We start from the raw sequence: 15,526 nt of genomic DNA on the forward strand, positions 1-15,526 counted from the left end.
TTTTCCGTAAAGATTAGTCCTGTTTTTATAGATTTGATTTCCTTAATCTAGATCCGACAAGAGTACTTAAGTCACTCGAAATTATATGGGAGAGAAGCTACGATTCGATGTCAGGTGACTCTGCCACACCATTCGCATTTCAGGGGAAAACATGAAGTAGGATGATTTTCTCGAAAGAAGTCAAAAGTGAACATTATTTCAAATAATTATCTGAAATGGTCAAGTCGGTTTTAAATAAGGGCATGAAGCGGACTAGTCGGTCTCAAATAAATGCCCGAGCATGTCGGCCGACATACTTAGGCCTTTATTTGAGACTTTACCGACATGCTCGGGCCTTTATTTGAGACTCTTAATCACTCCAGGCTTTTTAATTTGAAATAAGGTCCATTTTGGGTATCATTTGACACTTCGATCTTTACTTGGAATTTCGCTTTTTTACGGATAATGAGATAAAAGGAAAGAACAGACGAACCAAGTGCACGAAAGGAAGGATTTAAAGAAGCAGTGGACGGCTATCACTGGGCATGCATAGTGTCGACACCTCCCGTTCGCACCAGCCACCGCACCAATTCCGATTCTTCATCTGTCCACTCTTTTCCTTTCCACTGGCCAGTAAGAATTGCCAACAGAGGTCAAGTTTCTTCCCTTCTTTCGTATAAAAAAATGTGTAGAAAATCACATTCCATTCCATGCACACTCATGTCCACGTCCCCTTTGGCAACCCTGCCTTTATCCCTTCCTTTCTTCTTCTTCTTCTCCTCGTCCTCCTTCTCTCTCCCTCTGTTTCTGTCTCTCTGTTTCTCTCTTTCTTTTCCCTCTTTGTATATGCCATGACCAGTGTCTCTCCCTCCTTGAACATGAAGAAAAAGGTGACTCCACTTCCCATCTCGTGGCCCTTCAACTCCCACCTCATCCACCCCCTCCTCCTCTACCTGTAGATCACAAGCTGCTCTCATCTTCTTGATTCTGTCACTTTCTCTGTTTCTCCCCCCCTTTCTGAAAAGCAAGAACGATTGCGAAGTCTTTTTTATGGGGGCTGGAATATCTGGAATTGCAAGTGACGGAGGCACGGAGTGTGTTTCTCCTCAGGGGAGGACTGGGCTTGGGGACGTGCCAGAGAGCTGCATCTCCCTGATCCTTGCTTCCTTGGACCCTCCCGAGATCTGCAAGCTGGCACGCGTGAGCCGTGCCTTCCACGGTGCTTCGTTGGCCGATTTCGTGTGGGAATCGAAGCTGCCCTCCAATTACAGGTTCCTGGTTCGCCGGGTTCTTGGCGAAAATCCCGACGACTTGTCGAAGAAAGAGGTCTATTCCAGGCTCTGTCAGGCCAGTTGCTTTGATGGTGGCACCAAGGTAAATAACTCTGTCTGCCAAAATCACATGTAATTAGCTGTATTTCTGTCATCGCATCAGAAACCGGGTTTAATTCGGTTGATCCATGTGGCTCCTGTCAAGCCTGAATTTTTACTGAATTCGAATTCGATTTGATTTCTTTGATGTTTTGAACATGCAGGAATTTTGGTTGGATAAGATAAGCGGGGACATATGTTTGTGTGTTTCTGCGAAGGCATTGAAGATCACTGGGATTGATGATCGAAGATACTGGAATCATATTGCAACTGATGAATCTAGGTACCTTACTTGCCCCCGTCTTCATGCTTCGCTGTTTCTCTGTTAGATTGATTCTGGTCGCTAGTAGGGGGCGAGATATGAAAAGCATGAGCGCAGAAAACTTGAGCTCAACTCCCCCATCAGCGAGTGAATATCGCTTTTGGGTCTTTTTGATTGGGAGTCGGTTGTGCGTGATCAGTTTCTGGTTTAGTTGTGTAGAGTTCTAATAGACCCGAACGATGTCGATTCTTGTACATAACCAAGCCGAACAGATGGTCAACAAGAAGATTGAGAAAATCTAGGCGAAAGTCGGTGCTCTTTTTAGCAGGTAGGGAGACATTTAACCCAATTGGGAACTCTTGGCTTCTGAGGGGGATATAAGAACTTGTGCTAGAAAGAAAAGGCTTCTCAAAGAAGATATTCACCAGGGCTTTGTGAGATTTGTCATGTGCAAGGTTACTTTTGTTTGGAGATTAAGATGATCATGTTCATACAGTTTGAAAGCCTGACTAATTTGGTGTAGGAGGGATCTAGAACTGTTATATTCGGCATCGAGTTCCATAAGGTAGAAAAAACTTACTGTTGATTCCATAATTCACACGGAAAAAGCCCGAACCCTCGGCCCTTTTTTCGGGAAAAAAGGAAGTTCCTGAGGAGTGAGAAGCACTGTAGATGGGAAAACATTACTTCCGCAACACAAAGCAACAAAGATTCTATAAGCTGGAATGAGAGCAACCGGTTGCACTTGAAAGCTAAAAATAAATGAAGGCAGGCTAGGACAAGGTCCAACTTGGAATACAGAATTCATTTCATGAATGAATTTACTATTCTTAGTCTAGTCTCCTAGATTTTCTAATGTTTGGACCCTAAATTGATTGAAAAGACATGGTGCCATGGTGACCTTATCCTGACGCAAGATCAAGTCCCTTCCAAGGATTCCAACTTGCAAAACAGAGCATTCAACTAGGGTTCTGGATAAGCTCTAACGCAAAGAAACTATTTTCTTTTTGAATTGCTTGAAATCCTCCGGCATAATTGTGTCGCTGTCCCTTTTGCCTAGTAATTAATTCGAACCATGGGGCCTCGGAAATAATTTTCTGGCTTAGCCGGATGCAAGTCTTCTTATAGAATATGTGCAGATTGTTCCCCATGAAAGCTACCTCCAATGGCTAGATGTCGTGTGAAAAGATATCCTTTCTCTCAAGAAAACTTTAGAAGAGAATGCAAGAAACAGGGGACAACTTTATGCTCAAGTAACCCAGTCAAGAATTTAGTTCAGTACGAATCAGCTTTTGATCTTGTTCGATTTAGATTTTGGGAATGAAGATGTCGATTAGCCATACTCTATCGGGCTGCGCCTAATCAAATTATAAGAAATTGGCGAAATCGAAGTTGACCATCGAGAAGAAAGCCAGACCTCTAAATTGCTCTTGCGTTGATAATGATCTTGCTTACTGCTTTGGTCACGAAATATATGTATCTTAACCTCTTTCTGCATTAATTTATCAGGTTCAACACAGTGGCGTATCTGCAACAAATATGGTGGGTAGAATTGGTGGGAGAGATAGAGTTCCAATTCATACCGGGACAATACTCCCTCTTCTTCAGGCTTCAGCTAGGAAAATCCTCCCGGAGATTCGGGAGGAGGGTCTCTAATCTGGATCAAGTCCACGGCTGGGACATCAAGCCCGCCCGGTTTCAGCTGTCGACGTCGAATGGCCACCGCGCGACGTCTGAGTGCTACTTGTGTGATCCGGGCAATTGGGTCCACTACCACGTTGGCGATTTCTACGTCGACAATCCGAACACGCCCATTGGGATCAAGTTCTCAATGGTCCAGATCGATTGCACCCACACCAAGGGCGGTCTCTGTGTGGACTCGGTGCTAATATGCCCAACTAGATTCAAAAAGAGATTGAAACTACCTTAAAGTTAGATCGATATTACAGTTTCTGCATGTAGTTGTAGGAGATGAGGCCTTATTTTTTTCTGTTTTTCTCAGAGATAGGCCTTTGGGTTAGTGGAGATATCTTCCTCGCGCTTTTTCAAGAGAGAGTCGTTCCAATATCTCGTTGTAAATAGTCATTAGAGAAAAGGTTTTTTAGGCTTGTTGTCTAATATGTTATCATTTCCATGGTTGTGTTATAGCTGTATCAAACCGTCCCATAAAATCCACAATGGTTGAGAAAAATAATGACATTGACGACCGACAGAATGCATGGTGATGGGCCAAAGGTGGGGAGAATTGGATGGAGCGAAGCATAGAACAAATGGGCCCTGCAAAACACAATGTTTCTTTCTCTTTTGGGCCCGTGCTTTGATTTGATTGATGGGTCTTTTTCTCAATTTTTCTGGCCCACTTGATTGGTTCATGCTTATCTAAAAGGGAAAATGACACAAATAGTCCATAAATTTTAGCCCAATGTGTAATTTAATCCTTGAACTTTTAATTTGTTCAACGTAGTCCCTGAACTTTAGCTTAATGTTCAATGTGGTCCTTGGACTTTTAATTTGTTCAAGTGGTCCATGAATTTTTGGTACATATTCAATTTAGCCCCAGAATTATATGAAAATATTCAATGTAGTCATTCAAATTAAAAGTTCAGGGACCAAATAACGGCCAAAGTTCAGAGATTATTTGTGTCATTATCCCAATAAAAAACTATTCAGTACACATCTGAAATGATCACATCTATTTGCATCTGCACTCATGTGCATAACGTACTAGATCTCAGTGCATTGGTCATTTCACATAATCGATCTACCCGAAAAAAGAATCACGCGCATTCATATTGACGAACAGATCTGCAACCTCCTATACTAGAAGATGTTGCCCAAGAGCTAGAGTTATAGCCCTTGTTACCGATCTATGGTTGGTGCGATGTCAGACGCTGATAATGACTTGTAAAACTGATGTTTAATCTAACACACATATTCTCCCACTCCTCGAAGTCGACTTTCTGTTTTATTCGCCCTTTCCGCGAAGAGAAAAGGGGTCCGACCTACCTTGGCGATTCGGATTTTCTCAAATGGCATTATTAGAGTACATATAGTTCTCAAAAGTGTGGGACCATTTCTATTCCCATGGACATTGACTCTCTTGGCCTTGGTGCTAAAGTTTGCACGTGAAGGAGGGTGGGACTTTGGCTTCTCTTTATTGACTATGGTTGATGTTTCTTCTTCACTTTGAAATCGTTTGGTTTTGCAGGAGGTCAAGGTTTGCCAAAGGAAAAGGAAAGTGGGAATCTTTTAAATCAACTTGATCTTCGATGTGCTTATTTCACCTAATTATTCACTAATCTGCATCAACTTTTTCAGGCAGGGCCAATAGAATAGCTCGTTTAGCTTTTTTTTTTTAAACTTTGCTTGGTATTTTACACTGCACTATGCTGATGCCCGAAAGAGAGAGCATGCTCTTAATGAAAGAAAAACTTATTTTGGGCCAAAGGAAAGAGGAAAAGATTTTGAATTTGTTAGGTAAGGATCAGCTTTCTTTTTTTTTTTCTGTGGACCATGGTCTCGAAATTTAATATGTACAAAATTTTCTTTATTCGGCGATTTTAAGGAAAATTTATCTTCTCTTGAACATTTACGTTGCGACTTTTTTTGTAACGTAACATAGTAAAAATTCATCCTAATCATTGGCAGGGGGTTGTATTATGCTCTGGTGGTGCAATGAGACCATGTAATCCATTGAGATCGTGAGATAACATAGAAATAAATGAAAAATAGAGAAATAAAGGCAAATGGATTTACGGTGGTCAATCCGAGTGCCAGTACTTACTCGTGGGGTGAGTGTCAGTAATGATATCATAATGAATTAGGCGATTACAAGTCCGAATCTATGTCTCTTTCAATCTTGAGCCCTAATTGCAGCCAATTAATCCTCACCAGTGTTTCATAGATCTCTCATAGTATATTATTCTCAAAACTCACATACAACACCCTAGAAACACTCTCAAGAAACTTTGCCGCAATGTAATGTCACAAAATTAGTAAAGAACTTACTTAATTCCCATGTTTTCGAGGGTTTAGGTCGTCCTCACTCGAGTGCCTGCCCATTGTGGCCGGCCGCTTGCCTTGTGGCCAGTAGCCACATACCTTTGGCCAGGCTTCGCTACTATGGGCATGCACAATTCATCCTTGGACGCATTGTCATATCGCGCTTCAACCCAATTCAACATTTTCAACAATCGATCCTCGCTCGAGTCGTTGGACAAAACATGAGACATACTCGATAATTTTTTAATAAAATTTTGAGATTGAAATTATCTTTTATTTGATTTATGTCCCGGAGAAATTTGAGCTTGCAAGATTTTCGAAAAATTATTGAGCACTTATTATTTTTAACCTTTTTTCCATGAGAACTTGTTGACCCCAATCCAATCTCTAGATACAAAGTTCTAAGATGTGGATGTGGAGTTCACAAAAGATCACACCAGTTGAATTTTTACCAAGCGTAAAATCTTCATCGAGGTAAATTTAGGATCAACAAGAACAGAAAAAAGGAAGAAACGAAAGAAAGCAGGAGAGAGAAAATCCAATTATTTGACCGTCCGATTCTCAATTGTTTCCCATTTGCAGCGTACCCCCCACGGTCTCTCGTTTCTGCATCATCCACATCCCGGTCGGTGGCTTGAAAGTCTCTCTCTTTCTCTGAAAGTTTCCATCTTTTCCGAAGCATCAGATCCAACTCCCCCCCGAGAAAAAAGGGTACATTCCTTTCTTCTGACCCTGTTCCCAGAATCCCAGATGTTGTCCCAACGTTCTCTTCATGCAAATCGGATTTTTCCTTGGTTAAAGTGGTTATCTTTTCTTGTTCTTTTTTGCCCGTGTTTGTCATGAAGCTCCTGGTAGACAGCTAGTTTTGTTATCTATTGGCACCCGGTAAGACGCTGTAAATCATAGATTATATATTTTCTTTTGGCGGGATCGATCCGATTGTCTTCTTTTATTGGCGGCATCGAATTGATTAACTGATTCTTGTCGTGGAAAAGTTACCATCTCCATTTAGGAAAGAAAGGGTCTTGCAGCGTCAGGCTGAAATGAATTTTACTTTTTCGGATATTCTTCAGTGATTGCTGTTTATTTACTCCCCTGGGCAATCTGTCTCGTTTGTCTCAGTTTTATGCCTTATGGTAGGAGCTTTGTTTCAAGAACAGTTATCAATGTATGTGTGATATTTCGTTAATCAGGACCCCGTGGCGGCAATCCTGCAATGGCGTTCTGTGGTGACTTTGTACAGCAGCTTGGACCTGACATGTCTGTAAAGATTTTTATGCACTTGGATGACCCTTCTGAGCTAGCTCGTGTATGTGCCGTGTCGCGTACTTGGCGCCAATTTGGTGAGCATAATTTGCTGATATTTATTGAGTCCTGACTTCTAACTCACTGCTGAGTGCTCCATAGCCTGTATTATGCTGCTTTCACATTTTCACATCACAGCCTTTCTTTAACTATTTTCTGGGGCATTAAGCGTTAGTCTTCGTGTATTTCATTCAAGCAACGAAATTGCTCAATGGTGCTTTCAGAATATTGAAAGTATACTATGTGTTGGGTAATTCATCTGGATTATTGTTTCAATTAAATTGATGGGCTTAGCATGTGCACTTTTCTTGAAACATAGGGAACTCGCTAAATTGCAGCAGTTTTGTTGTTTTGTAACATTGTGCTTTCAAAGTTGCGACAAATGCAAGATTTTTGGTTTTCAAAATCAGAGTAAATCTCATTAGTATGACTACTACATGGAAAAACTGCTGGTTCCCTTACAATTCTCAAAATTTTCCTTTTTTTTCCCTAGTCAATTAAGACAAATTCCATATTTTGTTCGTAATCTGTTTTGGGTTTTGCTGCAGTGATTGCAAATGACCTTTGCAAGATACTCTGTTTGAGGATGTTCCCTGAAGTATCGGGTGTTACCCATGTAGTCGAAGCGGACAACATGATAGAGCCTTTAAAAGTAAGATCTTGCACTTCTCTCGAATGGGAGCAACGTACGAGAAATCATAAAGTCTATGCCTTTCTGGCTCGAGGTCTCACAACTGCTGTTGGGAAGAATTGTATATCAGAGGCCATCAGTGCATCCAGCACTGATAACTACCCCGAGGAAAGCGTACGAAACACTTTGGAACCAAGGGATAGAGTTGAACACAGAGCATCGTACTGGTCAAGTAAAGGTGAATGTGACCCCAAAGTTTCAGAGTCTTTGGTGTACAAGTTGAATGCTAAATTATGCATCGTTACCGAGATCCATATTCAACCATTTCAAGGTCAATTTTGCTTTTGTGAATGCTCGTCTTTCAGTCCTTAAATTTGCTAGTCTTTTTGTGAACTGACAGATGATATTTGTTTTAATATCAGCGTATTTTCAGTTTGGATCTCCTATATATTCAGCTAAGGCTGTCAGATTCAGAATGGGTCATCTAAAAACTCGGAAGATGGATGAAGAAACTGTTGATGACTCTGGAGATGGAGATGAATCAGTAGAGAACAAATATGTGTGGACGTATAAGTCGCCAGAATTTCCAATGGCTCAGGTTAGTTTTATGTCTGAAATGGAAGTGTCTCCATTTTATTACTTGCTGTGAACGTACGAGTTACATTTTGGAGCTTGAGAAGAAGATGATGGCCTTTTAGTTTTTAGTATGGACTTACACAAGGGTCTATGCAGCCGTTTGGACAGAATGGTTAGTTAAAGTATCAAAGGATCAGCATTTTGACTCTCCTTATAGCAATTTAATCCATGATAATTCTGGACTGATATTCCTAATAATTTTAGAAGGATCAGGGGATTTCATATCTTGAAATGCTTCAAAAACACTTAATTCTAGCTCAATGCATGCGATTTTGAGTGGAATAAAGTGAAGAACCTATAATGCTAACTGGATATTATTCAGGAAAATTGCTTGCAACAATTTAAGCTGCCTCAACCTGTACTTAGTATTGGAGGAATCCTGCAAGTTGATTTGTTGGGCAGAGTTCAGAGACAAGAAATGGATGGACTATACTACATATGGTCAGATCTCTCTCTCTCTCTCTCTCTCTCCCTCTCTGATGGGTTTCTTCATTTCCTTAACTGAAGCTCCTAATTTTGTTTGCTGAAAAGATGGTATCGGATGAAATGACTTGGGTCTGTTCATTTTGCGGAAAATGAATGATTTGAAAAATATCTTCCTAAAAAAAATTGGTTGTTTGTATTGTTTAGGAAAATTAGTCAGTGGGAATTTTTTTATTATGAACAACAATCAATGCCTAAACATTTTCATTAATGATAAGAATATATTTTATTTATTAATTTTTAAAACTGATACAAGCTATCATTTTTAGAGAAAGGTTTTCAAATTATTGGTTTTCAGCAAAAGGAATGCACAATTATGGATGGTTATAACTAGAGAGAAATTCCCCTTTAGATGGATGTTGACAAGTTGTTCTTCGTTCTTTCTTTTACTATTGTTATTATGTATTTTTGGCCCTTTCTGAGAGGGTAAGATGAGGCTTTGGAGCATCCTTTTTATGACCATTGACAAATGCTTCATTATCCTTTAACGAATTGACTTTTGCTTAGAAAGTTTGGAAGGTCGAATAAAACTTATGCGAGTCATTAGTAGAGGAGGACATGCCAACATGGAAAGCGTTACTTTTGATAACCCAAGTAGAAGCTTGAGGGGATTCTTCTGTTTTTAATATTGAGGGGAATTTGTCTGTCATTGACACGAGCACAACATTCTGACGCTGTTTCTTTCCCTGGAAACCATGACATTAGAGCTTGTTTCTTCTTTCGTCCTATTTCATCCCACCTCATGATCCCCCTTGGATACACTGGAATTCTGCTTCTGCGCTTTCGTCATAGGTTTTTACGTACTGATTAACAGTGTGAATGTGACTGTCGGTACTTAAAGTGGAACTGTAAAGATTCAGATCGTGTTTGGTCTGTCGTTTTGCGTGGCAAGATTATGCAAAAACAGCTTGATTTCAGCATATTATACATATATTAATGTAATGGCATTATATGCTTGATGCAGTGTAGCGCATGTTCAAGTTCTGGGTCGGCCGCTCTCCCCTGCATTTGATGTCGACATTGTTGACTTGTCAGGAAGATGCACGCTAAAACACTACCCTGGAGTGGAGAGTCGTGCATCTTCTGCGAGCTCGATAAAGGATGAAGACGGTACACCTTCTCGGGTCCGGACCTTTACAGCAATGTTGATGGAAAGAGGTGTAAGGAGTTGGGAGCAAATGATTTTGAGCACAATTCTGGGGACTGCAGTGGTTGTTGACTCCGACGAATCAGACGAAGAGATTCCTGATTAATCTTCACATTGATTCACATTTTACATTGTCCAGATTTTGCTATTTCGGTTTCTTTCTTCTCTGTAAATTTTACTGATGCTGATGCTGTGCCCTTGCTGCAGCGTGGCGGCGGTAATGAGACTAGTGGGTAACCCATTTTATGTCGATACTCCTGAAACCATCTGGAGTTACGGAAATGAGTGATTGGTGTATCTGATCAGATGTATCTTATATCACACGCAAATTGGGAACTGAAACTTAGTATTTCCTAAGGGCCATTCCCGAAAAAATGAGGGAGAGACCGGTGATGATTTTATGCTCTTTAGTGGCCCGAACTGAAACTTGTGGAAGGAGCTTTAGTACATCTTTGGACCTTGAAGAGTTAAAATAGAATACGATCATGCATCTTATATATTGCAGGAACTGGAAGTCAATGAATGTGATATAGGGAACAAGAAATTACAAAGCAAAAACAAGAAACAAGAAGAAAAAATGAATCTTCTCTCTTCCCTTTTACCGTTTCAATCTCGTTTACAATCAAATTGATGGTGAAGTTGATTGCATCGATTCTCTGCTGTAGAATCTATGGTTGAAGCTGGAAGATCCTGGCCGAAGACTGTCAAAACTTTTTGGTTTCACAAAAACTTCTCCAGCCCATAAACCAGATTCTGCCAAGATAATTGAAAGTGAACATACATCCAAAACGAGTTGAAACGAATGCTTTTAAGGTACTGAGCTACAAAGATTGCAAAACCAATCAATTACCTTGAGGCGCACGACCTTCCTTATAGCCAAGATCAAGCCCGGCATGAGGCACTGGACTTCTGTGACGTCGTGCTTGATCGAGTAGATCTGTTGGTATTGATGCATCAAAAGGGTCAAAATTATCAGGTAGTGAAGAGAGAGAGGGAGAGAGTAGTTTTCGCTCTCCCAGAGACTGAAATGCAGTAACAGTCTCACCTCTCCAGGACCAGAAAAATAGACTGTTGTACTAGAGGGAAGCCCTGGAAGCACCATACTATGCACGCGAACCCCGTCCTCTCCCAAAACTTGGCCCCTTGCCTATCACAACAAGAAGTTTCAATACTTTTTTAGCAAGTGCTTTTCGCAAGAAGGAAGTTAAAGAAAGGTCAGTGAATCTTCTCTGTTTTCCGTCATCTGTTACACCTTTAATAGGTCTGAACTATGAACTATGAGAAAGAAACCAGGTAATTCCAATGTCAGTCTTTCTGTCTGTTTGTTCTCCTCCAACATCACCAACAAAATATTGTGAATCCCTTGTGGCCTAAATTCAGCAACACGAGTAGGCAAACTGAAAACATACCGCAACATCTGTCTCCATATCTTCTCTGTTGTACATCTGACCAAGATTTGAGAGGTTGTTCGCTATCTGGACTGCGTCTGCTGATGGTAGATCCTGTCGAAATGAAAGAATTTTCGGGCTTTCACAATATACGGTTGTTTTCAGCATTTCAATGAAGGCAAAACCTGATTTTAATTGCTAATAGAGTCACAACAAGTGCATAAAGGTATCTCTACATTCGAGCATTTCCTTATAATTGCTATTCAACCATATGCCCTACCCTACAAACATATCGACTTAGAGAGAAGAATCAAGTACTGCCACCTTGGAAATAATGATCATAGCTTTAGTCCAGGATGTTTTAAATGTCACAGTGCACCATTTCTGATGCACAATAAGAAGAATGAAGCTGGAGGGTGTTACTTCTTAAGAGAGGAGTTCATCAAATTTGACTAAGAAACATAGTTTCCCTCTCTTGCACAAGTGACATATCATCCAAATGAATCAAAGTACCATTTACCGGCTAAACGATCGACTGCCATATTGGTTCTCCTACAATTTACTAGAGACATTTTAGACTTACCCTTGCATTGGCCCTTGATTCGACAATCTCTACATTGTTGTAGTGGAAAGAAGCAGAAATCGCCGCCTGCTGGAGGAGAATGGACCCAATCGAAAGAGTCGGGGCAACTAGGCATCCCTGACCAACCAAGCTCTCACAAAAGTATTTAACTGATTCGAGGCAAAATAGCATGTCTAATTGTGAGCAAAACCTTATCTCATTCATTCAATAATGTCTCACCCTGTGCTCACCATGCTGGCCTTCTCACAAAATGCAGATAATGCTGTCACGGTATCCATTTTTATCCGAGGCACATATACCACACTTCTCATGCCGAATGCAATGGCCTATAAGAAATGGAAAAAGATGACTGAGCCACAGCCTGACATCACAAACTCGATGTATTTTCAAGACATTCCCTGAATCTTAAGATGCTTGACATTTCCTATTTAGCGTTGTTACCATATGTCAAGCTAAATTTGCATATGAAGAACGCTAAAAGGGAGCGACAAGCACTTTCATTGGAGGCAAAAGCATATATTTTGTTGTCGACATAATTTACAAAAAAAAGATACTGCATGCCAAAGTTGGGACCTGTTTCACATTGTCATAAACTGCGGAAGGGTCAGTGAAGTCAACCACCACTCCGGTTGCCTTCGCCTGAAAAAAGAAAGAAACCATAACTGAAAAACAGGACATTATTATAGAATTGAACTCGATGAATTGAATTCATAACTACCTGAGATATGGAGCCCAATACCATAGTGAGGTCACTGATTATGGGTATCTCCAGAGGTTCCATGTCACATAACTAAAGTAAACAAAAGGGATTCGATTATGCTGATAAAAAGCAGGTTTCTTGACTCTGGAAACAAAACTAGAAGGCATACTTATAGGTGTTCAAAAAAGAACAAGAAGAGACCTTTCCAATATCTTCTCCCACAAAATGGGAATCAACAGCACCAGCCACCTCCATTCCTCTGGCCTTGGTCACTGCAATTACTGCTGCTCGTCCAATCTCCTTGGCTGCTCCATTGATGACCACCTCTTAGGACAAGACAAAACCCAGAAACATCCTTAGTTCATTTTCTCTCCGATTGACTATCAGAGAGATCGATGCTTATAATTGATAAATGTTACCTTGATGTTCGGTTGAGATGGTTGAGCTGAACAAGAGATGGAAGGTCTGGTTTTGCCATACAGTCTCTCTCTGTACAGCGTAGAGTGAAATTGGCAGCTCAAAGCTGCCATGTCTGTGCAACTTTTGAGTAGACGAAGCTAGTTCTCTCTGCCAATTTCCATATGAGATGTAGCCTCATTGTGATGTGGATAACGTTGTTTTTCTTTTGCTTGATCCTGGGCCGTTAAAGTTTGATTTTTGATGGGCCTTGTTTGAGTGGACCCCTAGAGAAGCATGGCATTTTCATAGAATGGTGATCGTAATATATTTTCCTAACTTCGTTGAAATAAATCTGTGGAACCAATCTAACATAAACTATATGGTTCTTCTTTATATATTCTACAGTTCGATTGATGACTACTACTTAGTGAAATTTGTTAGAATATTTAAATAATAAATTACGTTTTCATCCAACAGTTAAGGCTTTTAGAACAATTGACAGTAGTTCCATATTATTTCACAAAATTGATGATTCTTCTTACGTTTATTTTCTCCGGTGATGTGGCACTTTAACATTTTTGTCACATTGAGGACTATAGTCTATAGCTAAAGCAGGTGAAATCTCAAACCATGTCTTGGTTTGAAGGAGGGATGCAAGGTCCATTCATATGGGCCTTCAAATGAAAGAAAGCTCATTCTCTCCGGAGTAAATTTTTTGGATGCATAAAGATTGATCAGAATAATCCATTTCATTCTTTTTACACCAGTCAATTTGTTGTGTAAACCCGTTTGTTTGAATGAAAACTGTTTGCGGGAAATTATTTTTCTGAACTAGTGTTTGGATGACGGAAAACTTAAAACAACAAACTTAAATCGAGGGAAAACAACTTCTCCTTTTTGGCAAAAAGAAAATCACTTGCCCTACACCGCCATATAAATGAAAACTAACCATTCTCCAAAAAATGATTTTCATGGAAGATATTTTTTATCATGAAGTTTTCAATGAAACAAATGTACCCTAAGATTGATTTTGATGTAAATCACTTCCCTTTTCTGGCAAAAAGGAAATCATTTTCTCTATACCACCAAATAAATGAAAACTAACCATTCTCCTAAAAATGATTTTCTTGGAAGATATTTTTTATCATGAAGTTTTCAATGAAACAAATGTACCATAAGATTGATTTTGACGTAAATCACTTCCCCTTTTTGGCAAAAAGGAAATCACTTTCCCTACACCACTAAATAAATGAAAACTAACCATTCTTCCAAAAATGATTTTCATGAAAGATATTTTTTATCATGAAGTTTTCAATGAAATAAATGTATCCTAAGATTGATTTTGAAGTATAAAACAAAAAACACCCCAAGATTGGTTGTGAACTATAAAACAAAAAGTTACTCTGAGAAGTATTCAGCACCTGCTGCATCGTCTCAGGCAAATTGCCCACCAAATGCTGGACCTCATGACAGCTCATAACTTCAATAGCTCAAAGCCCACAAGAAGTTGAAAATAAAAAGACAGAAAGACTCACATGAGGGTTATGTATGCCAATTTCAGAGGTTCATACTCGTTTGTCTTCATAAATTCTGTGGATAACTTCTTGTTATCTTAGCCAAAATACCCACGTACACGTTACCCTTATCCAACGAAGCTAAAATCTCTTTTGACGGTTCATTGCATCCTGAAACCTTAAATCTCGACGTGATAAGACATGAATTTTCTCAACTATGAAGCTTACGCAACTTTTGTTGACAAGTCTCACGTCCTTCATCAGTCATCTAAGTAGTTACTATTTTTTACAAAGTAAAGCCATCCATATCAACGGTGATATATGCGGGATATATTAGCACTATGTGTTCAGCCGATATTTATCCTATATGACTATAGTCCATATTAAAGCGATGGGAAAAAGTCATCAAAAACCTTAAACTATGTCCACTATGATACATCTATCCAAAACTTTTTGTGGTACGACATATTTATCCTAAACTTGTACTAGTGTGACACATTTACTCCAACCTTTTTCCTGTGACATCAAAAACCCTAAATTTGTATTTGTGTGACACATTTACCTCAAAATTTGGGATAGATGTGTCACATCAGTACGAGTTTAGGGTTTTCGATTTCACAAAAATATAATATGAGGTAGATGTGTCACACAAGTATCAATTTGGAGTTTTTGGTGTTACAAAAAAAAGTTCAGAGTAAATGTGTCACATGGGTACAATTTTGAGGTTTTTAGTGTCACAAAATTTTTTTTGGGATAAATGTTTCACAGTGAGTCTGATTTAAGATTTTTGGTGACTTTTTCCCTAAAGCAATTGATAAGAGTTCACCCAATAACTTTTTCCCGCAATGCGCGTGAAGGCCTCCTTTCAAACTCAAAGTCTTACACGACATTCGTATCAAACAAACCCACGTTATAAACATTTGCAATGGCGTCTTACATCAACCATTGGATCTTTGCCGCCAGTGAAAAGCATCCACCTCAATCCAACTTAACAAGAAAAGTACGTGTGAAAATGAGATAGAAAAGAGGGGAAACCGAGTGCGTGCATGTATTTTATTTTTTGGGCCGGTTGGATAAGCACATAACCTTTTTCTACGTGGAAGAGAGCTTCAACTTCGCTTGCCCCT

At 39.7% G+C, this 15,526-nt stretch overlaps 3 protein-coding genes across 8 annotated transcripts; 2 read left to right on the plus strand and 1 right to left on the minus strand.

The window, feature by feature from the left end:
- The first annotated feature begins 531 nt into the window (after positions 1–531).
- On the plus strand, positions 532–3,743 carry LOC115671454 (F-box protein PP2-A13-like). Its single transcript, XM_030593017.2, has 3 exons — positions 532–1,353; positions 1,514–1,632; positions 3,121–3,743. The coding sequence occupies exons 1-3, from the start codon at positions 1,030–1,032 to the stop codon at positions 3,539–3,541; spliced, it is 864 nt and encodes a 287-aa protein (XP_030448877.1). The 5' UTR covers positions 532–1,029; the 3' UTR covers positions 3,542–3,743.
- Positions 3,744–6,172: 2,429 nt separating this feature from the next.
- Positions 6,173–10,172, plus strand: LOC115671452 (F-box protein At4g00755-like). Of its 5 annotated transcripts, none has more exons than XM_030593015.2 (6): positions 6,173–6,324; positions 6,807–6,956; positions 7,467–7,880; positions 7,972–8,147; positions 8,508–8,626; positions 9,633–10,172. In XM_030593015.2, the coding sequence occupies exons 2-6, from the start codon at positions 6,830–6,832 to the stop codon at positions 9,919–9,921; spliced, it is 1,125 nt and encodes a 374-aa protein (XP_030448875.1). In that variant the 5' UTR covers positions 6,173–6,324; positions 6,807–6,829; the 3' UTR covers positions 9,922–10,172. The 5 variants fall into 5 exon arrangements, with proteins under 5 accessions (XP_030448875.1, XP_056158833.1, XP_056158832.1 ...); XM_056302858.1 differs by having other exon boundaries at positions 6,206–6,324; positions 6,754–6,956; XM_056302857.1 differs by lacking the exon at positions 6,173–6,324 and adding an exon at positions 6,361–6,498.
- Positions 10,173–10,282: 110 nt separating this feature from the next.
- Positions 10,283–13,085, minus strand: LOC115671453 (dihydrodipicolinate reductase-like protein CRR1, chloroplastic). Of its 2 annotated transcripts, XM_030593016.2 has the most exons (10): positions 12,906–13,084; positions 12,688–12,810; positions 12,505–12,576; positions 12,360–12,425; positions 12,017–12,112; positions 11,787–11,903; positions 11,225–11,317; positions 10,861–10,962; positions 10,666–10,752; positions 10,283–10,568 (listed from the first exon to the last, which is right to left on the minus strand). In XM_030593016.2, exons 1-10 carry the CDS (start codon positions 13,014–13,016, stop codon positions 10,536–10,538), a joined length of 900 nt encoding a protein of 299 aa, XP_030448876.1. In that variant the 5' UTR covers positions 13,017–13,084; the 3' UTR covers positions 10,283–10,535. The 2 variants fall into 2 exon arrangements, with proteins under 2 accessions (XP_030448876.1, XP_056158835.1); XM_056302860.1 differs by lacking the exon at positions 12,017–12,112 and having other exon boundaries at positions 12,906–13,085.
- Between the last annotated feature and the right edge of the window lie 2,441 nt (positions 13,086–15,526).

The sequence above is a fragment of the Syzygium oleosum genome, unplaced genomic scaffold, assembly GCF_021117445.2.
Source record: "Syzygium oleosum isolate NSW1041296 unplaced genomic scaffold, Sole_v2.1 Sole_v2.25, whole genome shotgun sequence".
Lineage (NCBI taxonomy): Eukaryota > Viridiplantae > Streptophyta > Magnoliopsida > Myrtales > Myrtaceae > Syzygium > Syzygium oleosum.

Bases quoted from the DNA above. Each gene is read 5' to 3' on its own strand.
- LOC115671452 (XM_056302856.1), top strand. From the start codon at position 6,386: ATGCAAATCGGATTTTTCCTTG. The intron at 6,408-6,806 runs GTTAAAGTGGTT...TTCGTTAATCAG, and splicing joins GCAAATCGGATTTTTCCTTG to GACCCCGTGGCGGCAATCCT. The intron at 7,881-7,971 runs GTCAATTTTGCT...TTTTAATATCAG, and splicing joins CCATATTCAACCATTTCAAG to CGTATTTTCAGTTTGGATCT.
- LOC115671453 (XM_030593016.2), bottom strand. From the start codon at position 13,016: ATGGCAGCTTTGAGCTGCCAATTTCACTCTACGCTGTACAGAGAGAGA. The intron at 12,577-12,687 runs GTCTCTTCTTGT...TGTTTACTTTAG, and splicing joins TGGGAGAAGATATTGGAAAG to TTATGTGACATGGAACCTCT. The intron at 10,569-10,665 runs GTAATTGATTGG...TTATCTTGGCAG, and splicing joins GGAAGGTCGTGCGCCTCAAG to AATCTGGTTTATGGGCTGGA.
- LOC115671454 (XM_030593017.2), top strand. From the start codon at position 1,030: ATGGGGGCTGGAATATCTGGAATTGCAAGTGACGGAGGCACGGAGTGT. The intron at 1,354-1,513 runs GTAAATAACTCT...TTGAACATGCAG, and splicing joins GCTTTGATGGTGGCACCAAG to GAATTTTGGTTGGATAAGAT. The intron at 1,633-3,120 runs GTACCTTACTTG...TTAATTTATCAG, and splicing joins ATTGCAACTGATGAATCTAG to GTTCAACACAGTGGCGTATC.